At 43.2% G+C, this 27,627-nt stretch overlaps 1 protein-coding gene across 1 annotated transcript; it reads right to left on the reverse strand.

Annotated features, from left to right (window-relative positions):
• Nucleotides 1-1,972: 1,972 nt before the first annotated feature.
• LOC122432475 (cytochrome c-like) lies at nt 1,973-27,279 on the reverse strand. The gene is made up of 4 exons (XM_043454437.1): nt 27,275-27,279; nt 9,289-9,292; nt 3,129-3,133; nt 1,973-2,336 (listed from the first exon to the last, which is right to left on the reverse strand). The coding sequence occupies exon 4, from the start codon at nt 2,318-2,320 to the stop codon at nt 2,003-2,005; it is 318 nt and encodes a 105-aa protein (XP_043310372.1). The 5' UTR covers nt 2,321-2,336; nt 3,129-3,133; nt 9,289-9,292; nt 27,275-27,279; the 3' UTR covers nt 1,973-2,002.
• Nucleotides 27,280-27,627: the final 348 nt, after the last annotated feature.

A 27,627-nucleotide genomic window follows, 5' to 3' on the forward strand; every position in this document is an offset into this window, starting at 1 on the left:
AGCAAATAGTATATGCTATAAAATTTTAATGTGGTTTTCATTGCAGTAGATAAAAATGAAATTAGCAATAAGGAGGAGAAGGGAAAGACAGAGGATGAGATGGTTGGATGGACATGAGTTTGAGTAAGCTCTGGGAGTTGGTGATGGACAGGGAAGCCTGGTGTACTGCAGTCCATGGGTTTCCACAAGACTGAGTGACTGAACTGAACTGAAATGAAGCAATAAGAAATATCATTTTGACTCTTTCAAAGACTATGAGAGTGTATTTCAAGATCTTAATGTATTATGTGAGGTTCTAGATGACAGTCAAAACTGAACGACATCCACAGACCATGCAGATTATTCAGCCAGTCTTAGCTGAAGTTGGGGATTTCATTAGTTCTCTTTCCAGAGTGTCTTTCAGTAACAGAAAGGTATTTATTTGCATTTCATTGCTCATACTGTACCTCTTAGTAATGAGTCAATATCTCCAGAAATAACTTGAGCTAGAAGCAGAAAAAAAGAGCCTGATAATTTCAATCATGAGTAGACCATAAGAGTTGTTTTTAATCTACATATAACTAGCTAATCTCTGGTATCGGCACATGTACCCACGTGTCCTGGATTTGTATCAGGTAGCTAAGGTAGGTTCTCCCTTGTGTCCCTGCATTGCAGAGTTACTGACACTGCCCTTCTGACATGGAGTCTCCTGTGGTCCTGAGGACAGTGTTGCTAGGCAACAGAAACCTCTCCATCCTTTCCAGGAGTGAGCCACACTGGCACACCTCTGTCCACATCTGGACACCAGGCAGGTGTCTGGAAGTGAGTCATTCTCTAAAGAACATTTGCCTCTCGGATTTAGGGGGAAATCAGTTTAAATCAGAGCATGTAAAATAAGCTCTAATAGCCTTGAAGGTATGAATATAGTTTTGTGAAACACAGAGCTTGACGGAACTGCAAAGTCAGGCTGGAGAGAGTCAAACATCGACCAGGAGAAGATCTGATGTTAGCAGACAAGGCGTTTCAGCTGGAGACGAGATGATAGGTTTTGAAATGTGCTCCTTGTGGAAAAGCCTATGGAAGAGTTCCAGTAGCTCTCGGCCAGAGAGCAGGTTTAAGAGAATAGGAACACACTTTTACTTAACGTGGTGACTAAAAATACAGAATGTTTCTTTTGTGGGCTTTTTCAACTATGTATCCCTATTTAAGTTCTCCTTCTATCTTTTGATAATCCAGTATGATAATTTTATGCTGCAAAGTTTTAGAAATCCTGGCACATCAGTGAAGAAAAGGTGTTGGCTAAAATATTTCATGTTACGTGAAAGCAAAGGTAGAAAATTGGGATAGATAAAAGCATTTAGGAATTTGATTATTAAAATCTGTATGTTAGGAGAAAAGAACTGGTGTTTCTGGCTTCTGTCTGTTTAACACAGATTAGAATCATTAAATTAAGAAGGTTCATATGAAGATATTTAATTTTAACTTGCAGAAATGTCTAAGGTAAATAAAGTATAAATGAGCCTCCTTTTTAAGGACTTCCCTGGTGCTCCAGTGGTTGAGGATCTGCCTTCCAAAGCAGTGGATGTGGGTTTGATCCCAGGTTGGGAACTAAGATTCTACATGCTAATGGGCAGCTCAGTCTGCAAATAGCAACTAAGACCTGAAGCAGTCAGAGAAATAAATACAGAAATAAAATAGTTAAAAGTGAACTTTTTTTTTAGGGTTTGAGAAGGAATGCACCATCTCCCTAAAAAGTTTAATATTCCTTATTTAAGTTCAATCATCTCTTTAGAATGGGAAAAATGATAGTACTTGTTGAACCGGAATTACTATCAAAATTAAAAAAGCTGACCATATTCGTTTAGCCACAAACCAGTCTTATTTAAATCAGGACTGTCCAACAGAATTATTCCATCAGCTGTTCATGATCTGAATTCTAGTGTATGAGATCAATTTAAATATGGTACACATAAAAAGTCATGAGACACTTCCGTTTCATAATAAATAAGGCAGTGGCCAACTATTACTCATTGGTAGCTTTTTTGAGATAAGCTATCAAGTCCTCCCTCTCTCCCTTCTTCTTAATGCCAGCAAAGATCATCTTTGTTCCAGGGATGTACTTCTTGGGATTCTCCAAGTACTCCATCAGCATCTCCTCTCCCCAGGTGATACCTTTGTTCTTGTTGGCATCTGTGTAAGAGAATCCAGCAGCCTGACCCGTCTTTCGTCCAAACAGACCATGGAGGTTTGGCCCAGTCTTGTGCTTGCCTTCCTTTTCCACAGTATGGCACTGGGCACACTTCTCAACAAAAATCTTCTTGCCCTTCTCAACATCACCCATTTTTAAATTGTTCTTTCTCTGTGCACGACCGAGAAGTTCTCGCTCACAAGCTGAATGCCCCGCTTTCTCAAAAAAGTGAACTTTTATATTCCCTGTTTTCAGAATTGTTTCATTGTTTTGCTGAGTTCAGTTGTGTTCCTCCCCCAAAATGTCTTGGAATCTTAATCCCTACTCCCTCAGAAAGTGATCTTACAGGACCTCTGTAGGATCTTTACAGAGATTATCAAGAGAAGAATGAGGTCTTTGGGTGGATCCTAAATCAGTATGACTGATGTCCTTATAAAAAGGGAGAATTTGAACCCAGACATGCATACCAGGAAGATGGCGTGAGGAGCAGAGGAGACACCACCTGCGGCCGGGAGTGATGCTGCTGGGACCCTGAGCCGGGGGCTGAGGGAGCACGAGGAAGCCAGGTCACCACATTGGGGCTTATGTCCAGGTAGCACCTTCCCAGAAACAGGGTCATGAACCAAGCAGTCTTGGGGGATTCTCTGTTGTGTTAATATCAGAGGCCGTCCCCGGTATGAATAAGCAGACTGGGGAGAATGTAGTTGGGTGGGGGTGGCCCCCGTACCATTTGGGTGGCTCCCCGGTTCTTGAGGAAATGAAAACAGCTGTACTGGTCTCACAAGTGGAGCCTTTCCGAGAACAGAAGTGAAGCTCTAGAAGCAGTTCAGTCCTCCCTGTTCCTGTCAGAAGGTTTGCCGAGATTGTAAAATCTAGACTTTGGGAACAAAAGTCCTGGTGGGTGGAGCTTGCACACTTTCTCTGTGCCTTCTGAGCAAACCCTGTCAAAGAAAGGTCTGACTCGGTCTTCTCCAGCATCCAAGAGACTTCTCAGAAGGAAATAAAAAGGAAAGGCTATTTTGGAAACTAGGCCTATGACACATGTTAAAGATCTCTCCCACAGATAATAGTTAAAAGCTGGAGACATCTGAGCAGGTAACTGTAACGTATTCAATGCCAGAAGCAAAATTTGGATCCAATTTGTTCTTTGATAGACTAATACCTGTCTTGTGGCTAATAATATAAAATGCACACTGTAAGATCTCATCACACATGCACATATTTTGCTAGCGGGCAAACACACAGAGGCATTCCTCAGGCCGCTTCCTGTGGCTCATGGCAGTTCTAAGTCACTCTCCTCTCTAGTGCCCCCTCACACTTGTGAGAAACCTGCTACCACATCCCAGCCATGGATTCAGTTACCTGACACGACCAAACAGCCTCCTGAACCCCAGGGAGCGGGGGTCCCACCGGTGGGCCTCCCGTCCCCACGCTCAGCCTCCGGCCGTAGCCTCGTCACTTCGCAGGTGTCTGTACCGTACTTACTCCCGCACTTATGGTGGTGGTCTTTGGTTTGTTGGCACATCAAACTGCTTTTTAGGTTTAATTCATCCAAAGTGTGTTACAGTCAATACACTCTGAATTGGGTGATGGCTTTCCTGTGGGATCCTGGGGACCCCAGCATGGATCTGCTTTTCTTGTGTGTGTGAAGTGGGAACTGAGTGAGGTCATCCTTTTGGGAAGTTAGCCTTGCTGGGATGAAGCTTCCACAAAAACACTCAGTTTTTTCCAGTATTTAGTAGTAAAAGATGTTAACGTGTTGATGATACTACATCTCTGGCTTAATATAAACTGAGGATGTTCTTGAGTTTGTATCAGTTATGGAAACTAGTTCTGGGTCTTTGTCAAAGAAGAATACAAGGTGAATGTGTTTGAATGTTCATTCTTTCCTGAGAGTACACGAGTGCACACCCTGTCACTAAGTTCTGTCTGACTCTTTGTGATCCTGTAGACTGTAGCCCGCCAGACTTCTCTGTCACGGGATTTCCCAGGCAAGAATACTGGAGTGGGTTGCCACTTTCTTCTCCATCTTTCCTGAGTAGCTGTTGTTAAAAAGTGGTCCTAAGGGCCCATCTGGATGAGGATGATTAAATGGAGACTGTAAAGTCCTGAGATGATAAAGTGGATTTTGATAGCATCAAAGCTGGTGGCTGTGGTGGCCTCAGGAAATTGAGATGCTTCCAGCCACAGCTGTGTCCTTCCCCAGCCCAGCAGACTCTGCCTCTGCCTATCCTGGTCCTGGCCTAGACACTGGAGGAGGCTGTTTGGATACCAGCTTTTATGTCATTGTTTTTCAGACAATTGTGTGGGTGGCAATCAGCATTTTGAAAACAGGGGACAGTAAATAACAGTGCGGATACTGAAATGGTGTGTCTAATACTCCAGAGGAAATGTGACACTCATGTTTCCTGGAGGCCTGCCCTGAGCCCTGGGCGTCCTCCAAGCCCCTGCCTGTGGCTGAGGCCGTCTCCTGCTCAGTGCTTCTGTCTGGAGCTCACCTGGCCTGGGTGTTTCTTTCACGGGATGGCCCTGGGGAAGGCTAATCCATTTCAGTACTGGAAGATTGTAAGCTAAATGCTGCCAGATCAGCAGGATTATAGAAACTCACAGCAAGCCTGCTTTCTCACAGATGTTTCTGCTCATCCCCTACAGGTCCGTCCGTGGCAGGCCTTTCTCCATCCATTCCCTGTGGGGTCAATTAAGTCCCTTGATGCTCCAAATTTCTCTTATCCCAGGGTCCCGCCATCCACTGAAGCCCCTTCCCCCTTGTCAGCACTGGGCTCCTGACTCACTTCTGCAGTCTGTGACTCAGCAGAGCAGCCATGTTTGCTTGACAATAGCCAGCAAAGCCTACAGTTCTGATTCCTTTTGTAAATTAACATTTAAAATATTGATAACTATTCATAGGGGCCAGAAGATTTAATGTGAATCACTGGTGGTTCCGAGGGGTTAAATACCACAGAAATACATGGTTAATTTCCAGCCTCATGGAATGACAAGTCATTTTTTCTTGACCACAACGACTATAGAATTTAAAGCAACTGAATAACTTAGAATAGCATGTCTGAGTATAAAATGTGTGATGGAAAGATGATGAGTCTTACCATGCTCAAGCTCATGTGGTTTCTTCCTTTAGCACCCTATTCTTATTCTCCATCTTATATCACAATACAATTATTTTTCAACAGAAGAGAGACCCTTAACTTCCAAAATAATTTCTAAATATGTTTGGATCAAGGGTGAGGTTTTATTTTTGTCAGATATTGGCAGTCAGTGAAGAATAATTTTTTTGCATAGACCCTGACTCTTAACTTCTTTGATTTTTTTTTAATTAAAAAAAAATGTGGAAAATTTAGAACCAGAACATTTTTCTCCAGATTGCCCAAAAATCTCCAGATGATTTTTTTGTTAACTGAGTCAGTTGAATATTTCTGTGATATCCTGTGATCCAGTCATCGCTGACGAGCTCAGCTGCATGTGGTGTTGTCCATGGCTGGCTTCACCAGGGTGGAGGATCCGACAAGTCCAGTCTGAACAGAGGGACTCTGGGGGTGCTGCAGCTTGAGGTGAAGGTGGGCACAGAGCCCGCTTCCTGATGAGGGGAGGTGGGCAGGGCTTTGAAGTATCTGAGAGGGGTGGGGGGCCTGTAAGGAAGAGTCACACTGCAGGCAGCATGATCTGAGAGTGTGTGTTTGAGAATCACTAGTGTCGATTAAATCCACAAGTGGTCTAGAAGTTGGAGCATTCGGAATCATTGACCATTTTTCTATGTCATATTTAAAACCAAACTATATATAAAAGTACTACTTTCGTTGGAACCAGTTCATACTTTGCAGACAGTGTACCTGTCCCTTGACTTTGGTTTTTCCATATGGGTATATCAGTTGAAAGATAACCTAATCTAACGTGTTCAGTTTCTTGAGGTAAATCCCGTAAGGCAAGACTGGTTTTAATGTAAAGTCACCACTTTAGAACATGGGCTTTAACCCACTTTAAACATGTTTAGAACATGGGCTTTAACCTCCAGGGCAGTACAGCATTTGAGCGCTTTTCATAGGCTGCCTTGAGTTTGATGGCATAATCTATTGAAAGGATAGTTAATTTTGCTTACTTAATAAAATGTGCAGTCTGGTTGCAATATGGTTTGACTGAGATAATGTATCAGAAACGGTTGGGAGAGTCTGGCAGTGGGAACCTCACATCGCTGTCCTCAGGCTCACCCCTCCCTCTCCTCCCTCTCACCGGCTTAAAGGAACAGAAAAATGCATTTGCTTTTTCCACTCATTTTAAAAAGGAAGATTCAGGTTTAAAAAATAAATATTTTCAAGTGAAACATATTCTTCTTTGTATTCATTTATATCTTTTGTAATCCTATAGGACTGAAACACTGAAAAATATGGAAAAGTAAATGGAATGTTATTACAGTAGATTTTTCTTGGCTTTACATTATGTTCAGACACAGTCACCATCCAAATATGCAGACTGTGGTGATACTAAGAAACTGTTTTTGAGAGACAGAATTTTTCTCAGAAGTACTATCTTAAACAGGGTAGAGAAATCTGTAGCATTACATACCCTTAAGATGGGCTCAGTCACTAATCCACAAATACAGTGTTTTCTATGCATCATTTATACTGTATGATTTTTGTCCTTCAGAAAACATATTTTCTTTTTTTAGGTAACACTTGTGATAACCTGGATTTGTCTCTCTCATTGACTATGAAGGATTTGTGTGTGTATTAATAAGATGCATTGGATTATCCTAATTACTTTCATGTGACTTTGCCTTGGAGACTAGACAGTGCTGTGACAGTGAACTTCAGGAGAGGATGTGAACTCTGGATTCTCAGTGGGACGGCCATTCCGCTTCCTCCCAGCCCGGTGAGCACACGTTTGAAGGCGCCTTCAAGAGAGTCCACTGCTGGAGGAGGCGTGGGTGCCGCAGAACAAATCCATGGCCGAGGGCGTGAAGAGAGGACTCAGTGCTGCGGACGGTTTCCGGTCTTCCTAATTTGTGAAGGGGGTGCGGTGCTGAAGAGGCAGCTGGGCGTCCACCAGGGCTTTTGAGGTGGCAGTGCTCACGTGGACCTGGGTCTCAGCCACCTCCCAGGGTGCAGAGCCTCTGATGAGTGGCCTATCTGGCCTCAGGTTCTGCCATCGTGTGTCCGTGTGTGGTGACGGCAGCAGTGCCGCTCCGTGGGCTGTCCGTGATGAGTCCATGGCGGGTGGTCCCTGAGCCCCATGCAGCCCGGAGGCTGCTCTTGTTAACAGTCGCCGCTCCGTCCTCCCCAGCCCTGCACAGACTCAGTGCACTCGCTCAGCCTGCCGGGCACAAACAGCAAGGGATGCGTTTCCCTGTCACTATGCTCATCTTTTCAGTCCAGTGGAACTGATTTTTTAAAAAGTCTTTCTGAGCTCCTGCCCTGTGATGGAAGACACAGGAATGATCAGTTGACACCCTCGATGCTTAGAGATCGTGCCCTCCAGTGAGGAGGCAGAAGCCTGGGTTGGCTGAGCTAACTCTTGTGGAAACTGCTATGGTAGGTGTGCACCAAGTGCTTAAACTTGGGGTCCCCTGGCGGCTCAGTGGTTAGGGACCTGCCTGACCATGCAGGGGGTACCAGTTCTGTCCCTGGGCTGGGAGGATCCCGCATGCCGCAGGACAGCTAGGCCCTGCACCACCACACCCGGGCCTGTGCTCTAGAGCCAGCCAGCCTACGTGCCACAGCCTCCTGCCCGCACCCCTGAGCCTGTGCTGCACAAGAGAGGCCACCGTGAGGAGCCCACGCATTTCAGTGAAGGGGAGCCCCCACTCAGCGCAGCTGGAGAAGCCTGCACCGCAGTGAGGACCCAGCATGGCCGACAATACAAAAGATCTTTACAGAAAAAGTATCACGACGTTATACCCCCAACACCTGTCGCATGTATCTCTTAAGGACAAAGCATTCTGCATAATCCCAATATTATCATCAAACTCAGTACATTCAATATCAACACTAACATTAATTAATTTTATTTAACATTAATGTTAATAAACACTGATGCTACAAAATACGAAACTCATAAAACTTCTCCTGTTGTGCTAATAACGCTCATTGAAGCATAGCATCTCACCTCAGCTTTGTGATTAAGACTCTTCAAACTTTCACCCACACACCACCTTGTCTGTTCTTGTCTTTCCATAAGTTGTTTATAAACACACCAGGCAGTTTTGTCATAATTTTCACACATCTGCATTGCTATCTGATTATTTCCTCATTAAGCTCTGGTTGAACACTTTGGAAATGAAATCAGACAGGTAATGTTTGGTCTCCTTCCCAGCGTGTCTTATCAGGAGGTCAGTTTGTCCTTCTGGATGGTTTTGTGTGCTCTCCAGATTTATCTATTGGAAGGTGCCTTTTCTGTTTGTAGTTAATAATTATTCTGTGATGTGTTGATATTATGCAAATAGTCCATTTTCTCGAAAGCACTTTTCACTGAATGATTTTAGCATCAGTTGGCAATCCCTGAAAGAATCAGTTACAGTGGTGGTTGCAAACTGGTGATCTTTCTAATGATTTTACTCCCTGTATATTTATTTGCGGGCATTCTTTCTGTATCGGCTCTTTCCCCCTATTTCCCTCTCCCTCTCTGGCTTTGTGTAGTGGATATTGCTGTGGACTTACAGAGACTTATTCAGTCTTAAGACCAGAGTTTTCTCATTTTTGGTCAAAAGACTTGACACATTCTGTCAAACTTGTCCCTTCCTGGCTTACCTGCAGTGCCCGGCTGTAACACTGTGACCTGTGGTGATGCCTTAGGAAGAGCGTGACTGTGGAGTCCTGGAGGCCCGCGCAGAGTTGGAAACTGCTCGCCCCGGTATAATTTTGAGGGAAAGCTAATTTAGTTGTTGTTTTAAGTGAAGTCCTTACTGTGAACTGAGCTCTGGGAACATAAAAATGAAGGAGGAGGAGGGGAGAGAAGAGAGGTGAAGCACAGAAACTCAAAGAGAAGGAAAGCGAGCCTGTCCTCTGGGGCCTTGGAGGGCAGAGAGGTGTCTGTGTGTCCGACAGCGTCTGTCTGTCGGCGCGGGCCCTTCCGGCTGGGGGCGGCAGGTGGGGAGCAGACGGAAGACAGGTGACCGCGCTTTCGAGCCTGCGTCTCCTGGGCTGCAGCCCCACCCCTGTAACAGGGGAAGGAGCACAGAGAATCCACATGCCCTGCTGGGGTTCCATCATGTTGCCGCCCACACCACTTCACGTCAGCCATCAGCCCACTCCGCCCGGGTCCTCCATGTGTAAATCAGAGGCCTTAAAAGTCCTACCTAACAGGGCTCTTGTGAAGATTAAATGGTGGCATCCATTATCCTAATAAAAACAGCAGACATTTATCGAGTCCTTAAAATGCACCAGGCATTAGAACATGTGTTTACATATATTACTTCTGATCTCTATTTAAATGCAGAATGTTAAAAAGCCCTTAGCACAAAATATATATGCAATGCATGGTAACCAAAATTATTATTTGGGAAATTGTTCTTAGTTTGTATATATCATAACAATTGGTTATCTCTGTGTTTTTAAAGAATAACCATTTTCAATAGACAAAGCCGGTCTCTTGTATCAGATACCTGAAAGAACTGGCTCATGTATGAGTACACGGCATCAGTGCTCTCTGTGGGAATCCCCTTCATTACAGTTTTAAAAACCGTACCAAATGACAAGTGTATATGAGTGATGTGAACAAAATCAATATTTTAGGCAAGCACCAAATTTAATTAGCGTCAAAATATGCAAAAACTGTACAGTGTGTATGGTTTCCAGGTAACGCCAGTTTCTGTCTTCCTCTTTTTCATAAATAATGTCAGTCCACATGAATCTCTGTCTTGTTTTTACAGATTCACACGTGTAAATTACAGAAAAACAAAATTCTACCAGAAAATTGTATGGAAACTGTTCTCGAGTATTTCAATACAGCTGAGCAGAGGGAAGGGAGAAGGCCCAGGAGGCACCCAGGTTGATCACACCTGGTGTTAAAAATCCTGAGGAGCCCTGGCTGATGAGACAGCAGGTAAGATGGGTATGGGGCACGTGGGTGTGTGGAGCAGGGGGAGTTTAATGAAATAAAATGTTTTAAAGTGGTTTAAAGGGATTTTTAGATTGCACAGCTTAAACTTGCAGAGAAAAACAAACATTTTATAAGAAATTGAACTCGGGAATAGTTTTTATCAATGTGGTTTTTCCTTAATGTTGTGTGAGGTTTTCTTTGCTGAATTCTCAATCCTTGATTAAAAGAAAAGCCGTTGTTATCTTTCAGGGAGATAAAAATCTGACGACATATATAACTTGTCTAAGCTAGAAATCTGGAACAAGTAAAAACTGCGACTTGCCCTTGGGTCATTAGAGACGAATGTGTCCGAGGAATGGATTGTCACATAGCATGGAGCTGTCCTGCGGTTTCTCTAGGAGGGTGCATTGTGTTTAGCTCAGGTTGGTGGGCGAAGTGCAAGAGGTGTTCATCCTCACCCTAAACACACACTCAGACATGAAGTTCCCCGAGTTAAACTTCCTGAGAAACTTCAGAGGTGGATTTCTGTCAGCTGGCCCCTGCTCCCAGCCATTCCACAGTCAGGCCTAATGACCAGGTTTTCTCTCTGTAAGCTGTCTTAGTTGTGTTGGGATTTACACAGTCTTGTCCTCCTGGATGAGGTATTTTGTGTGGAAACCAGCAGGAGACATTATCCTTGGGGAAGGTAGAGGAAGCTGCAGCCAGTTGTTGGTGGTGTTGGGAGTGCAAGGAGGATGCCATCCCCAGTTGATGAAAGTCTCCTTAGGGGTGTGAAGAAGCTGCAGCTCATGTTCGATTTTCTTGCAGATCTAAATAGGAAACGGTGGCCCACTGAGGGTGGTCTTCTTAGTTATGTGAGTGGGAAGCTGCAGCTGAGTGATGGTGGTGTCCTGGAGAAAGCAGAGGGAGTGCTGGGTACCCGCCGATGGACCCTTGGGAGTAGATGGGAGCTGCAGCAGATCGGTGGCTTTATCGTTTGGATGCAAAGGAGGATGCTGTGGTCCCATGGCGAGAACGTCCTAAGATGTAGAAGAATCTGAGGCTCGTTCACAGTGTCACCAGGGGCTGCAGAGGGCAGCTGTGGTGTGTGTCTTGGTGTTCTCAAGACTGTGGTAGGAAGCTGCTGCTGATTGAGGGTGGTGTCCTCCGGAATCTGTTCTGGAAGTTGTGCAAATGATGAATTAAATGGGCATCTGCGACTAACTGGTGATGTCATCACAGGAGATGCACACAGTTCTCTGGAGCCAGTGACAGTGGCGTTTCCAGGGATGTAAACGGAAAACAGCGGCTAACTGACTGTGGTCTTACTGGGAGCACACAGGGAGCTGCAGCTGCTCTATGACCCTGCCCTTAGATGTGTTGGTAGGGAGGCTGCAGCTCATTGCTGGTGTGACCCCAGGAGTGTGAAGATGCAAAGGGGATAAGACATTCCTTAGGCCTTAAGGAGTAGACTCAGAAACACACAAGAATATTCACCTGCTTTTAAATACCAAGACATGCGTTTTGCCTAACGAAACTGACTATAGGTGTGGTTGTAAGAGCCTGATGTGTGAGCAGGAGGGTCTGCATCTACCGTGTCTGATGGAGAAGATGCGGGGAAACCTGTCGTGTCTCCTGGTGGAAGAAGAGGTCAGGTACCACCTCCATCTCTTTCAACCTCTCTTCTCTGCATTCTCCGTGTCTCTGTGAGCCATGAGCTAATCATCACAGAATTATTTACTCAAGTGTATTTTCGTCTCTGTGAAAGATACTAATTTTTCTTCTCTCACAGTAATGGTACATGCGGATGCGACCTTACTAAAACCTACTCCAGACTTTGATTTATAAAGCCTTTCCCCTAACACTGTTATTTAGGATTCATGTGTTGGCATAAGTCATTTTGTAGGTCACAGAAGTTTGAGACTGAACTTTATAATCTTTATGGCTCTGATAATATATTAGCGCAGTTTAAACTACTTTAAAATTGAATTTCTGTCAACTAATTCCTGATATTTTTAATCTGACCTATAAATTGTCAAGTCCCAACAAGTATCAGTCATGAAAATATGTAAAAAGAAGATGAAGAAAATGATTTTAGTGGCAATACCAGTTAATTTGTCAATTACCACATGGTGATAGGAAATGATCTTTTTCATTAAATTTTATTAGGTGTTTGTTATATCTTGTGGATAGGAAATTAGATTTTGATTTCAAATGAATCACATTGGAAACTGTATGAAATTGACAGAAAGTTAACAATTTTCACTGTCCTATATATGTTATAAACTGAAAATCAAATTCAGTTTCTTTACAAAAGCCAAAGATGAACTTTTTAAGATAGCACTTTCAAATATGATAACTCTAGTGTCAACACAGAGAAACCTTATTTTAAGATTTATTATGTGCAGTGATTTCAACGTGTGCTTATTATAAGTTCGTGTGACCACCAGTTACATTTTTAAGCCACTGAGGGGTTTTCATTGTATTCGAAAGTAAACTTTGTCTGTGCCAGCAGTTTTTCAGTGTGGTTGTATGACCTGTGCATGCATTCTAAGTCGCTTTAGTTGTGTCTGACTCTGCAACCTCATGGGCTGTAGCCCGCCAGGCTCCTCTGTCTGTGAGGTTCTCCAGGCAAGAATATTGGAGTGGGTTGCCATTTCCTCCTCCAGGGGATCTTCCCGACCCAGGAATCAAATCTGTCTCTTATGTCTCCTGCATTGGCAGGCAGGTTCTTTACCACCAACATCACCTGGAAGGCTAAAAAGAGCACTTGTCCCACGAGCCAGCCGGGAGATTTCATTGTATTCAAAAATACTTTCTGTTTGCCAGTACTTTTTCAGTGTAATCGTATGGCTTATTTGTGCCAAATAAATTAGCATTAATTTAAAATGCAGACAAGCAGGTCAATGTTAAGTCAAATGACGGAGATTTAAGAGACTGAAATGGCAACATGAGAAAAATGGTCAGAGTGCAGATCATGAAGACAAACTATAGGAAGGACGTGACTCTGTTCAGGCACATGCAGGGCTCTGACATAGAAGAGCCTTGTGATCTATGTGAGGCAACAGGCAAGAGTCACACGGACAAGAGTTTAGGATCACTAGCAGAAAAATTAGTACATGTCTGAAATGGCAGACTGTAACGAATCATTTCTCTACTTTTCTCTCACACCCATCAAAAAATTGCCAGTGCTGCTGGATAATACAGAATAAAAATGTGTGGGTTTTGAGCCAAAACCTTGACATCAAAAGATGGAGATGACTAGAAACCAAATAAGTTTTCTAACATCATAACTAGGAGCGAAATTTGAGTCTCCAGTGTGTCCTGGGTTTACAGCCCTGGACGGTCACTTCACAGTGGTGGCAGGAGTCCTGAGACATCGGGAAGGGCGTGGTGTGTGCCTGGTGTGTCAGGGGCTACAGCTATGGTCTGTATACAGATGGGGCCTGTTGACAGGAGCAGAAGAAGCAGACTAAAAAAGCCTGCTCCTCTCAGTCTTAAAACTGTGAGGACCTCTTGCAAATACCCATGGTCATGAGTGGAAAAAAGAAATTGAGATTGGTCCTCTGGGGATCCACCTGAGACCGTGCCGGCCTGTCTCAGCTCTCAGTGTAGACAAGTGCCCTTCTGTAGTATCCTTATTTCATGTTTTTCACACTCTGTACTTTTTCTTGATGATTTCTCTCTTGAAAAAGGCCTCTGAGTAGAGTGCTGAAGTAAGTCTAAGAAGTGAAATGTTCTAAGGCCAGAAGGCACAGTGGACCTTATAGAGAAATTTCTGTTGCGTGGTCTCATTCAGCCGTGATTTAGTGCTATTGGGCTGGGCTGAACTGGGCTGAATGTTACTGAGGGGCTGATAGACCTTGGATATTGGGACCAGAGGCTGGCAAAAGCCTGCCTGGTCTGTCCTCCAACGGCTCTTCAGGACTCACTGATTCTGTGTTTACAGCAACTCTATGGATTACATAACTGCAAATACTGAGAACTGGCCTGAATCAGTTGTCTTTGTATGAAAAATATTAGTATTGTTCAAATAAAAGTTACAACAGAGCATTTAAAGACAAACTTTTAAAATGGTAAAATAATGATTTTTTTTAAACATTAGGTCATGACACTCAAACATAAAATGAAACTTTGGCAAAGATTCATTTAATTTATAATTAAGGAGGAAACCAGTACCCTGTTACAACTGATTCAGAGAATTCGATCAACACACACACATGAAACTGGAAACGCTGAAGTGAACCTTCATTATGGGTGCAAACAGTATCCAGTGGTTGAATATCATCTGCATTTCTGTGGACAAGTATAATTTGTGTTACTATCAGTTTTGCAGAGAGAGTTCTAAAATAGCTCAAAGACAGTGAAAGACACAGATAATCAAAACACATGCTAGACAGGACATCTGACATCTTTAAGGAAAGTAATTCTCCATATTTTTTGTGACAAGAATAAACATTTTTGTATAGAGTCACCATGCCAAGAAAACAGTGCTTTTATGTATCAGTGTTAAAGAATTGGAAAATAGGTTTTAGAAAGCAGAGTTCTTTTTCAGTCTTAGTAACACGCACGGGGTGCCCCAGGAGGAAGTGGTGACTAACAGGGTATTAGTGCACTCCCCTGTTGCCCATGCTGTGCATCCTCTCTCTTCTGCTTCTCACTGTGGTGGGCTTGAGCATCCCACACCCTACAGTCAGCACCCTTCTCCTGGCCTCCCCACCACTGCTCTGTGGCACGCAAACTACCCTTGGCCCAAACACATGAACACACAGAAGGCATATAAATCATGCACACAGTAGGCAGTCAGTAAGTGCTCACTATTATGTCCTTGGGTCACAGAATTTTGGTCCATGACTTATGCTTCTTTTGACCTTCATTTTGTTGATATATAGTAACAATTGTTTATTCCTCCAAAAAAATTAAGCTTCTTTGAGATTGCGTGTGTGTGCTAAGTCACTTCAGTGGTGTCTGACTATTTGTGACCCTATAGACCGTAACCTGCCAGGCTCCTCTCTCTGTGGGATTCTCCAGCCATGAATACTGGAATGGGCTGCCTATCCTCCTCCAGAAGATCTTCCGGACCCACGGATCGAACCTGAGTTTCTCATGTCTCCTGCATTAGCAGGCGGATTCTTTATCTCTAGTGTCACCTAAAAAGAGCAAAGTAACCGTTTTTACTGTCGTTACTTTTGAGGAACTCAGTACTGCTTTTTCTAGGCACAGTAGCAGAGCCGTTGTAAAGGTATTATATTTTATTTTTCGAATTCATGGATTTGATCTATGAAGCTCTAATATAACAATAGGATTTTCAGTTTTTGAATCTCCTTTATTGTATTTAATAATACAAATGTGTTGCCTCAGTTGAGGAGTAGATGGGATCGTAGCCAGACGTTCTTACTTGCCTGAGTTCTGACTAAGGCTGATGTGATTTTCAGTAATGTTCTGTCTTGAGAAGGAAAATTTAGTTTGAGCCAATGTGTTACTCATAAATCCTGAAATATCTAGCTTTTAAAATATGTTTATGATGAGTATTTATCTTTAAATCCTCATAAACCTTATTTATTGTTTTTTTTTCCATTTTAAAAGAGGAAACAAGTACAAACTTGAAAGATAAATTCTGCCATATGAAATAGTTATTGGAAGCAGTGAAATTCTCTAAATGCACTTTTCTCATTGTAACAAATACTTTAAAGTAGCTTTATAACAAATCCTGAATTCCTCAAGACTACCATGCCATACATGTCAGTCTTTGCATGTGAAAAGAGAGAAGCAATAATTGTGAGATGAAGTGGATGTGCAATTTGGGTTCAAATGTGATGTTGATTTCTCAGTTTTATGTTGATTATTATAATTTCAATTCTGCTTATATTGTTCCAAGTATCTTCTCTGCCCATTGTGTGAGCAAAATGATTAAGCACACCTACCATTGGAACCTAATGTTTATTAAGGTACTTTAGGCAAGAAAGTATGAAATAGGCTTTGATGAAAAAGAAGAAAAAATATTAAATTATTGCTGTGGGATATATTGTTTTAAATCACGAGCTTTGCCATTAGTTCATATATTTGAAGAGTACAGATGCACGGAAATCTGTTTTGTTCTTTTTGTACATACATTTAAAAGGCGTAAAGAAATGCTTCTGAATACATGTAGTATATTCTTGAACTGGGGTCTCCTGCAATGCAGGTGGATTCTTTACCAGCTGAGCTACCAGGGAATCCATTCATTGTGACAGACAGTAATTTAATGATTAAATCCACACTGGGCCTCATGCTGCAATGAAAAACACAATTTAGTTTCATATGAAAATCAATGTGAAATTTTCAAAGAGAAAGTCATTTGTATTTTTTGTAACTGGGAAATATTAAACTAAAGTTTTAAATAGTCATTCCTGATCCTCAGTAAAGAAAATATACCTATTTTAGCTATATATATTCATTATTTGGATTTTGAAATATGATTTTTTGCTAACTCACTAATATTTGATAAATTCCTATTATGATCAGACACTGAGAAAGTGCTGGAGCAAAGAAAAAGATTTCTCCATTTAGAATTCTGCTTCAAAAGACCATTTTCCAGCCATATGTTTTTAACAAATTAGCTTAGTCTGGAACTTACTTTTCTTCATCTGGAAAATTAGGGCACTTACCAATTTGTTTATGATCTGTAAGATTCCTGAAAGCTAAGGAATTCAGTTAAAAGTATATCTTGTTGGAAACTTTTATCCCAGAGAGATGATGGTTCCCTTAACCTATCCTAGACTTTCCAGTTGTAGGCTTGTCCCAGGGTCCCAGGAGTCAGGGATGAGGAACCAGGCCTCAGGGACCAGTATTGACTGAGAACTAGGGATCAGCCCAGAGATGACCTTTCAAGGAGCCCGATCCCAACTGTATCCACAGAGAAGAGAATTGAGGGGGGCAGAGATCACGGAGATACCAGGGTTATCCGCTGTGACATGCATAATCAAGTCTGTTGGGAATACACACACACACACACACACACACACGCACACACACACACACACACACACACAGTGTGTTTGCTGATTTCTCAAAGAGGAGAATGCTAAGATCCCGAGAAACACACACACATAGAGAAGACTTTAGTGCTCTCAGGACTGGTATACAGCCAGTAAGAGACCCAGCAGGTGGACTCCCCACCAGCAGATGCAGTTTTGAGCAGAACCTCTGACAAGAAACAAGAATCAGAAAACTGGCCAGAACCAGCTCCGCTAAGCTAAGGCTTGTTGATAAAGTGTGGTACTTACACAAAACATTGCCATCACTTAAGTGCTCATACAAATTATATATTTTATTCAAACATCATTCCATCTGTTCATCCGTCTGTCCATTGTCCATCTAGTTTTAATAAGGAAGTCATGGAGATGGGACCTTTGTAGCTTCTGGAGGAGCCAGAGGGCAGGTCCTGAGGGGAAATAGTGCCGAGTGGCCCTTGCAGTTGCAGCCTCTGGCCTTGGGGACAGAGAGACAGGCTGGTTCGCCCCATGAAGAACAGACTGGCTTGTGGAACAGTCGTCAGAGACAGGCCCCAGCTGCTATACTGCAGGGTGAACGGTCAGCTTCCCTGTGCACAATGGTTTTCTGTCAGGATTATTGTACACAATTGTTTTGTGTTGGTATTTATTCAGATTGCATCCATTTGATGCAATACTTGAGTGGCTGAAAGAGAGACTTCAACTGTTAAATTTCAGGGAGACTGCATTTTAGAAAGTTTCCCCAGTTATCCTATTCTTTTCTGGGACCTAAGAAGAAACCACTCCTGGCTTCTCTAGTTAGCTCTGTGTTTGCCATTTTTACCATTGAGTAGAGACCTGCAGAAAAATGCCTGATGTGCACACAGCTCCTTTGCTGATGTTAGTTCTGGAAGAGCTTTTGGGCTCCTCGATGTCATTCCATGTGCCAGGGCATGTCCCAGGAGGGCTGCAATCTGCTCGTACCGGCAGGATGGCCCTCCTCACACTGACTCCTGACAACAGGGTCCTTGCAGAAACCACAGAATGCCCAAGTCATGGGTTCTTAGGCACCTGTCAGGAGCCTGGCGGTGCCTGAGACACAGAGAGGCCCCAGGATGCACGGCAGCCCAGGCAGGGAGAACGCAGACACCACTGCAGGCAGCCGCTGATGATCCAGGGAACGTTTTCATCTGATTGAAACCTGACAAGGCTGTCGTGGAGCTCTCAGCCTAAATACATGTATATTACCTTCCGAGTGCAAACCCTTTAATTCAGCTTGCCTCACGATGACATGACTTCAAAGTAAAATGACTTTCCGTCTTGGTAATTGAGTTATCACTGCAGTGTAGAAGTCGATAGAACAAATATTGCTAAGAAATGTAACTTTCCATTGATTAGTTCAGGAATAGACTCAGCAAGTAGGTACGTATTTCCTGGGAAAACACCATTCTTTGCTTTCAAAATGAAAGAATTTTAGTGGAATAGTGCAGGATTAACCCTCAGTTTTTGTGTTAAGCACTAGAATATGCTGAAAAGAGAAATATAAATAGTGACTTCATGAAAGAAGTTTGGGAAGAAAATCAATGATGTATGACTTTAGCAATAAGAATTATAATAGGATTTCTTTATTTTCCACCTGTATTATGCTTCCTTTGTCGCTTTATTAGATTAACACAGTTTTCTAGATGCATTTAATTGTTTCTTCTACATACTCTTTAATATTGTTCAACAGATACTGGTGGAATACCTCCTAGGCCTTGAAAGTGAAAGCGTTAGTCACCCAGTTGTGTCTGACTCTTTGTAACCCCATGGGCTGTAGCCCGCCAGGCTCCTCTGTCCATGGGATTCTCCAAGCAAGAATACTGGAGTGGGTTGCGGTTCACTTCTCTAGGGGATCTTCCTGACCCAGGGACTGAACCTGGGTCTCCAGTATTGCAGGCAGATTCTTTACTGTCAGAGCCACCAGGGAAGCCCCTTAAGCAATAAGCAGTAGCGTATGCACTAATCAGTTGTGTTTTTATTTATTTCATTTCTCGTTGTCTTCAGAACACCTTCTTTAGCTTTTTTGCTGGAACTTCCCTAGTGGTCCAGTGGCTAAGACTGCTGCCAGTGCAGAGCCCCTGGGTTTGGTCCCTGGTCGGGGAACTAGATCCCACATGCTGCAGCTAGAGTCTGTATGCCACAGCTGAGAATCCCATGTGCTGCGATGAAGACTGAAGATCTTGTGTGCTTGGCACAGCCAAGCAAATAATATAAATAAATAAATATTAAAAAATGTTTTCTTAACACCCAAAATAGTCTTGAATGAGTTTTTCAGAGCTCTGAAGTGTGGGAAATGTGTTGAACAATGTTTTAGAGAGTCAAGGATTTTCAATTTTTTATTAAAATTTCTTTTAATGTCACTTTGAATTATGCTCCAAATATTTTGCTAGGTAAATCATATACAACACAAGCAGATGTTTTTAACGTTTAATCCAGTGACTTTATTTCTCTCTTTGTTGAGTATCAGATAGAGTACATTCTTGGCTGTATTTTCTTCACAGAAGTAAAACTGAATTTATACTAAAAAAGAAAAAATCAGATAAAAGCAAAAGCGAGAGAAATGTGCACATTTTGAAGACTGGCCAGGTGCCTGCTGGACCCATTGTTTTATGAAAGGACGCACGTGTCATCTGAGGTTCCGGATGTGAGGGCCGGCTCGGCCTGCTGCTCTTCACTTCGTGCTCCCCAGTCCAGTTTGCTCGTGTGCAAAACTTTTCCAGCTCATAGGCTTTAGGCCGTGATTATATACACACATTAAAGTGAAATGTCTGTATGTTGAGGACTATCTTAAAATACCTTCATGATGTCTGGTCATAAAGTGCATTACTGAGAATCATAAATACTCCATAGATTCCAAGTCTCTAAGTGGAGGACATAAACTTGAATTGTATTAGGGCTCTCCCTCTGGTTGACCGTCCGAGGATGTTCTAGGGCCCTTGAATCCACCTCCTTTGGGCCCAGCCTCGTGCCCGCTCCTGCTGAGCATGTCCTCCTCCCCCGGACCTTGTCCTCACCCGCGTCAGAGATCAGCAGAGCTGGTCCCCGAGCAGCGAGGATGGATTCAGTCCAATAACTGCAATGGGAGAGGGGCCAGTGTGACCTGGAGTCGGCTCTGGCTTGTGCAGGGTTTAAAGGGTGGGTGAGGGAGTGGGGGTTCCAGGGAGCAGAGTGAGGCACGCGGAGGGTGGGGCTGTGCATGTGGATCAGGGTGGCGTCAGGGAGCGGGACTCCTCCCATAGAGGTGGGCCCTTGCTCAGGGGTGTCTGCAATACCTCGTCTCCTTGTGGGAGCACTTCGAGGGGGGCTCGGTCTCCCGGGGTGAGGCCTGGAGCTGATAGGAACTGTGTGTGTGTCTGTGCGAGTCTTTACAGGCCGGGGCAAGGTGTCAGGGAGAAGAGGGGCCTTGCCACCGCAGGAGCTGTGTCTCAGGAGCTGGGCAGCATCCCGGTCAGGGCCACTCCACAAGCTTGTCTTGTCTCTTTCCAGGTCTCCAGTGTCTGACTTTTATCCAGGGCCTACAGGTACGTGCATCCTGCTCTGGGTAAAGTGCTCTGGGGTTAGTCAGTGTGGGGACAACTTCATGCCCTCTTGGGTTTGACCAGCGACACAGGAGACAGGGATTCATGTTCAAGTGCTTCCAAGGGAGAGATCGGGAAGGCAGCCCATTCTGGTTGTCTGACAGGACACCGTGGCACCTGTCCCTTCTCGGTTCATCAGTTACGCGTGTATTCAAGCCAGACGTGACGCCGATGGTGGCGGCGACTCCGGGACACTGTCTGACGGAGCACGGCCCTCGCCAGCACCGCTTCATGTCACTCGGCGAGGGCTCTCGTTGTGCTCCGAAGTTCAGGAGCATAGTTTTCACCTAGAGAGACTTAGGTGAGATGTTCCTATTCAAAGCCTATTTGCACCAATTGAGAATATAAAACCGTATTACTAGGTACAGGCACTGAATGTTTATTGGCACCATTTCATTTCTACCCTATTACTGGCAGTGTCGTTTCTTTAAATGTGGTGTAGATGGATTTAGGAAGCAAATGAATTCTTGCAGTAATCAAACACTCCAGAAAGTTTTAAAGCAGTGTGATTAGCGAAACAATTTAACCCAATAATCTAATTTTGAATATCCAGGCAGCAAAAGTGAAGCTTCTCTTAGTGCTCTTAATGTTGCCTGTTGAAATCCATGAAAAATATGACCAGTACTAGCTGTGAAGTATAAATTAAGACCACAAATAGGTATGCTATCCTTTCAGCAGATACTTAGGAGTCCTCACTGGAAAATTTTGACAAAAATATGGATTTTATTATTGTTGACAATAGGGCATCTGATTTTTTAAAAGAGCTTTGGCAGTGAAACATAATTTCAGGCATTAGGAACTGTCCAATTTGACAAAGTGCATTTTAATGGGAGACAGCATATGAGAAAAACATGTTGATAATTATTTCTGATCATATGCTACCCAGTTGCTAGCATCTGTAATTCTCATTGGTACAATCATTCAGTTATCTAGGGAGAGTCTAGATTTTCTGTCAGATATTTTGAAGTGTATTACAGGGTTTTATTTTTGTTGTGGGAGGTTATTTTTATTTTTCACTGAAACAAAGCAAATGAACTGCTGGCATTGATTTCAGCACATATTTCCAGTGTGACTATTCAGTTCAGTTCAGTCACTCAGTCATGTCCGACTCTTTGTGACCCCATGGACTGCAGCATGCCAGGCTTTCCTGTCTACCACCAACTTCTGGAGCTAGCTCAAACTCATGTCAATGGAGTCAGTGATACCATCCAACCATCTCATCCTCTGTCGTCCCCTTTTCCTCCCGCCTTCAATCGTTCCCAGCATCAGGGTCTTTTCCAGTGAGTCAATTCTTCCCATCAGGTGGCCAAAGTATTGGAGCTTCAGCTTTAGCATCAGTCCTTCTAATGAATATTCAGGACTGATTTCCTGTAGGATTGACTGGTTTGATCTCTGTGCTGTCCAAGGGACTCTCAAGAGTCTTCTCCAACACCACAGTTCAAAAACATGAATTCTTGGGCACGCAGTTGGACCATAAGGTCCAACTCTCACATCCATACATGACTACTGGAAAAATCATAGCTTTGATTAGATGGGCTTTTGTTGGCAAAGTAATGTCTCTGCTTTTTAATATGCTATCTAGGTTTGTCATAGCTTTTTTTCCAAGGAGTGGTGAAATTGAAAGTTGCTCAGGCATGTCCAACTCTTTGCAACCCCATGGACTATGCAGTCCATGGAATTCTCTAGGCCAGAATATTGGAGTGGGTAGCCTTTCCCTTCTCCAGGGGATCTTCCCAACCCAGGTATTGAACCAAGGTCTCCTGCATTGCAGGCAGATTCCTTACCAGCTGAGCCACAAGGGAAGCCCAAGAATACTGGAGTGGGTAGCCTATCCCTTCTCCAGTGGATCTTCCTGACCTAGGAATTGAACTGGGTGACTTCTTGACCAACTGAACTATCAGGGAAGCTAAGGAGCAAGCATCTTTTAATTTCATGGCTGCAGTCACCATCTACAGTGATTTTGGAGCCCCCAAAAATAAAGTCAGCCACTGTTTACACTGTGTCCCCATCTATTTGCCATGAAGTGATGGGACTGGATGCTATGATATTAGTTTTTTGAATGTTGAGTTTTAAATCAGCCTTTTCACTCTTCTCATGGAGATTCCTCAAAAAACTGAAAATAGAATTGCCATACGACCCAGCAATTCTACTGCTGGGCATACAAACCAAGGAAACCAGAATTGAGAGACTTGTGTACCCCCGTGTTCATCGCAGCACTGTTTACAATAGCCAGGACATGGAAGCAACCTATATGTCCATCGGCAGATGAATGGATTAGAAAGCTGTGGTACATATACACAATGGAATATTACTCAGCTATTAAAAAGAATACACTTGAATCAGTTCTAATGAGGTGGATGAAACTGGAGGATATTATACAGAGTGAAGTAAGCCAGAAAGAAAAACACTAATACAGTATCTTAACGCATATATATGTAATTTAGAAAGATGGTAACGATGACCCTATATGCGAGATAGTGAAAGAGACACAGATATAAAGAATAGACTTTTGGACTCTGTGGGAGAAGGCAGGGTAGGATGATTTGAGAGATAGCATTGAAACATGTATACTATCATATGTGAAATAGATCACCAGTCCAAGTTCGATGCATGAAACAGGGCACTCACAGCCGGTGCACCGGGACAACCCTGAGGGATGGGGCGGGGAGGGAGGCGGGAGGGCTTCAGGATGGGGTGGGGACACATGTACACCTGTGGCTGATTCATGTCAATGTACGGCAAAAACCACCACAATATTATAAAGTAATTAGCCTCCAAGTAAGTAAATTAATTAAAAAGAAAGCCTTTCTAAGTGATCAGTGCAAAGAAATAGAGGATAACAATAGAATGGGAAGACTAGAGATCTCTTCAAGAAAATTAGAGATACCAAGGGAACATTTCATGCAAATATGGGCTCAGTGAAGGACAGAAAGGGCTTCCCTGATAGCTCAGTTGGTGAAGAATCTGCCTGTGGTGCAGGAGACCCTAGTTTGATTCCTGGGTTGGGAAGATCCGCTGGAGAAGGGATAGACTACCCACTCCAGTATTCTTGGGCTTCCCTTGTGGCTCAGCTGGTAAAGAATCTGCCTGCAATGCGAGAGACCTGGGTTCAGTCCCTGGGTTGGGAAGATCCCTGGAGAAGGGAAAGGCTACTCACTCCAGTATTCTGGCCTGGAGAATCCCATGGACTGTATGGTCCATGGGGTCACAAAGAGTTGGACACGACTGAGTGATTAAGCACACATGTTATGGACCTAATAGAAGCAGAAGATATTAAGAAGAGGTGGCAAGAATACCCAGAAGAATATATAAAACAGATTTTCATGACCTAGATAAACACGAGGGTATGATCACTCACCTAGAGCCAGACGTCCTGGTAGGCGAAGTCAAGTAGGCTTTAGGAAGCATCACTATGAACAAAGCTAGTGGAGGTGATGGAATCCCAGCTGAGCTATTTCAAATCCTAAAAGATGATGCTGTGTAAATGCTATACTCAATATGCCAGCAAATTTGGAAAAACTCAGCAGTGGCCACAGGACTGGAACAGGTCAGTTTTCATTCCAATCCCAAGGAAAGGCAATGCCAAAGAATGTTCAAACTACCACACAATTGAACTCATCTCACACACTAGCAAAGTAATGCTCAAAATTCTCCAAGGTAAGCTTTAATAGTACGTGAATCGAGAACTTCCAGATGTTCAAGCTGGATTTAGAAAAGGCAGAGGAATCAGAGATCAAATTGCCAACATCCACTGGACCATAGAACAAGCAAGGGAATTCCGGAAAAACATCTACTTCTGCTTTATTGACTATGCCAAAGTGTGATTATTACTTAAAGTCTAATCGATAATAAGTCTGTTTGACTTATTTTAATCAAAAGTATACAGAAAATAAGGCTATCCCCTTCTTGAACACTGGCTGAGTATTCATAATCAGTTCAGGTGGATCAATTCACTATATGGAGCGAATCCTTTTCCAGTTCCTGAGTGTTGATAAAAGTTGTCTGTTTTGAAGTTGTCATTTTTACATGGCAGATGCTGGGCTCAGAGTATGCTTCCTTTTTAAACATTCTTATTGAGGTATAACTGATATTTAAAACCTGCACATATCTAATCTGTGCAGTGTGAGTTTGGGCATATGCCTATACCAGTGAGACCACCACCAGCATCACGGTGACTTGCAGATCTGTCACCTCTACAAGTTTCCTCCTGACTCTTTTTTGAGACTCTCGGTGGCATCCTTCAAGGGCAGGGCAAGGACTTTCCAGCTTCTCAGGTGGCCACATCATGAAAAGAGAGTCTCTCGCATGTGTTTCCACTGCTGGCATCTTCTTTTCCTTTGGCTCCCCCTCCCAGGTCTGAGCTGCCTGGCCTGCCTTGGTCCCGCACGTGGCATCTCCCTGCTCCTTCATCCTCATCTGGGCCCTGGGGTCACCTGTGCCCTCTCCAGCCTCCAGGTGGAACGCCACAGGTTAAAGGACCCTGAACCACTGAAGGGCAAAATTCCCCACTCTCTACTGTCATGTCTGGTTATATTTTGATTCCTCCTTCCATCAAATCCACTGTCTCCAAGTAACTTTTCCTAATTCTTGTGGATGTAATTTGAATTCTTCTTGGTTAAGTCAGAAAACATCAATACTCTGTGCCATACTGCGCATCTTTAAATCATGAGCTTTTTCATAAGTACGTACGTATTTGGATTGTGTGTGGTGGTGTGAAATAAAATGATGATAAGTAAGCATCTGTGAAACCACAGATTACAAAATGGAATATTACCAATTCCTTTAGATCCTTAAATCTGTGCTACTTACCTCATTTATTATTTATAAACATATATTGGCTATGACGCTCCATGTAGATTGTAAATACTTACAGGTCATAAAATTCTTGTTTACCCCAGAATGCCTGATACCTAGTAGTCATTCACAAAACAATTTCTGGCTTATTTATATGACTGACTCACTCATCAGATGATGCATGTTCCTCTAGGACTCTTCAGTTTATTGTTGTCTAATATTTCAGTTCACATTGGTGACATTGATGTAAACTCCTTGTTGAATGTTAATAATTTCTTCCCAAGGGGTGTGACTGGTTCCCATTGCTTTAGGAAAGCAAACACGGCAGCTTCTAACCATCTGTTAAACCTCTGCAGTGATTCCAACCTCTTTCACAAAAAAATCCAGATTCTTTATGGTGGCCTCAAAGTCTGACCCCCCTGCCCTCCTTAAGCACTGCACCCTCTGCTCTTCCACGCACTCCCCTCAAGCCCCCTGCCCTCCTCACAGTCACCTCAACAGCCTGGGGGCAAATCCCAGCCGGGGACGCTGCCCTATCCTTCCTTCCACCTGAGAGTCTCTGAGAGTCTCTTCCACGCCTCCCCCTTTTTCAGAAACATTTTCTTCATTTCTCCTGTTAACAGAAAAACCCATTTCTAGCACTCCCATCTCTTCTCCCCCACCCACCTTTAACTTTATTTTCACACATAGCATTTATCACCATACAGGTTTCTAAAATCTATGCAGTTTACTAGTTTATTTTTGTTTCCTGTCTCTTCTGAAAGAACTAAATTTCCTCTTTACTTAGTGCTTTATTCCCAGATCTAGAGAAGCACTTGGCACATATTCACACACACAAAAAAATAGTTTTGAATTAATTGGATCAGTGACAAATGTGTCATCAGACCAGAAGAGTTGGGGCAGGTTGTGTAGCACATGTGTCAGCCAGCTACTGTCAAAGAGATGCACATAATTAGTACAATTCTTAAACTGAGATCTAGTAATTATGTTAGACTAGATCTGATATATTAGGACTAGATCTGATAGAGTGCCTGATGAACTATGGATGGAGGTTCGTGACATTGTACAGAAGACAGGCAGCAAGACCATCCCCAAGAAAAAGAAATGCAAAAAAGCAAAATGGCTGTCTGAGGAGGCCTTACAAATAGCTGTGAAAGAGAAGTGAAAAGCAAAGGAGAAAAGAAAAGATCTATCCATTTGAATGCAGAGTTCCAAAGAATAGCAAGGAGAGATAAGAACACCTCCCTCAGCGATCAGTGCAAAGAAATAGAGGAAAACAATAGAATGGGAAAGACTAGAGATCTCTTCAAGAAAATTAGAGATACCAAGGGAACATTTCATGCAAAGATGGGCTCGATAAAGGACAGAAATGGTATGGACCTAACAGAAGTAGAAGATATTAAGAAGAGGTGGCAAGAATACACAGAAGAACTGTACAAAAAAGATCTTCACGACCCAGATAATCACGAAGGTGTGATCACTCCCACTCACCTAGACCTGGATGTCCTGGGAAGTAAAGTTAGGTGGGCCTTAGGAAGCATCACTATGAGCAAAGCTAGTGGAGGTGATGGAATTCCAGTTGAGCTATTTCAAATTCTGAAAGATGATACTGTGAAAGTGCTGCACTCAATATGTCAGCAAATTTGGAAAACTCAGCAGTGACCACAGGACTGGAAAAGGTCAGTTTTCATTCCAACCCCAAAGAAAGGTAATGTCAAAGAATGCTCAAACTACCGCACAATTGCACTCATCTCACATGCTAGTAAAGTAATGCTCAAAATTCTCCAAGCCCAGCTTCAGCAATATGTGGATCGTGAACTTCCAGATGTTCAAGCTGGTTTTAGAAAAGGCAGAGGAACCAGATATCAAGTTGCCATCATCCGCTCGATCATCGAAAAAGCAAGAGAGTTCCAGAAAAACATCTATTTCTGCTTTATTGACTATGCCAATGCCTCTGACTCTATGGATCACAATAAACTGTGGAAAATTCTGAAAGAGATGGGAATACCAGACCACCTGACCTGCCTCTTGAGAAACCTGTATGCAGGTC

The sequence above is a fragment of the Cervus canadensis genome, chromosome 31 (genome assembly GCF_019320065.1).
Source record: "Cervus canadensis isolate Bull #8, Minnesota chromosome 31, ASM1932006v1, whole genome shotgun sequence".
Lineage (NCBI taxonomy): Eukaryota > Metazoa > Chordata > Mammalia > Artiodactyla > Cervidae > Cervus > Cervus canadensis.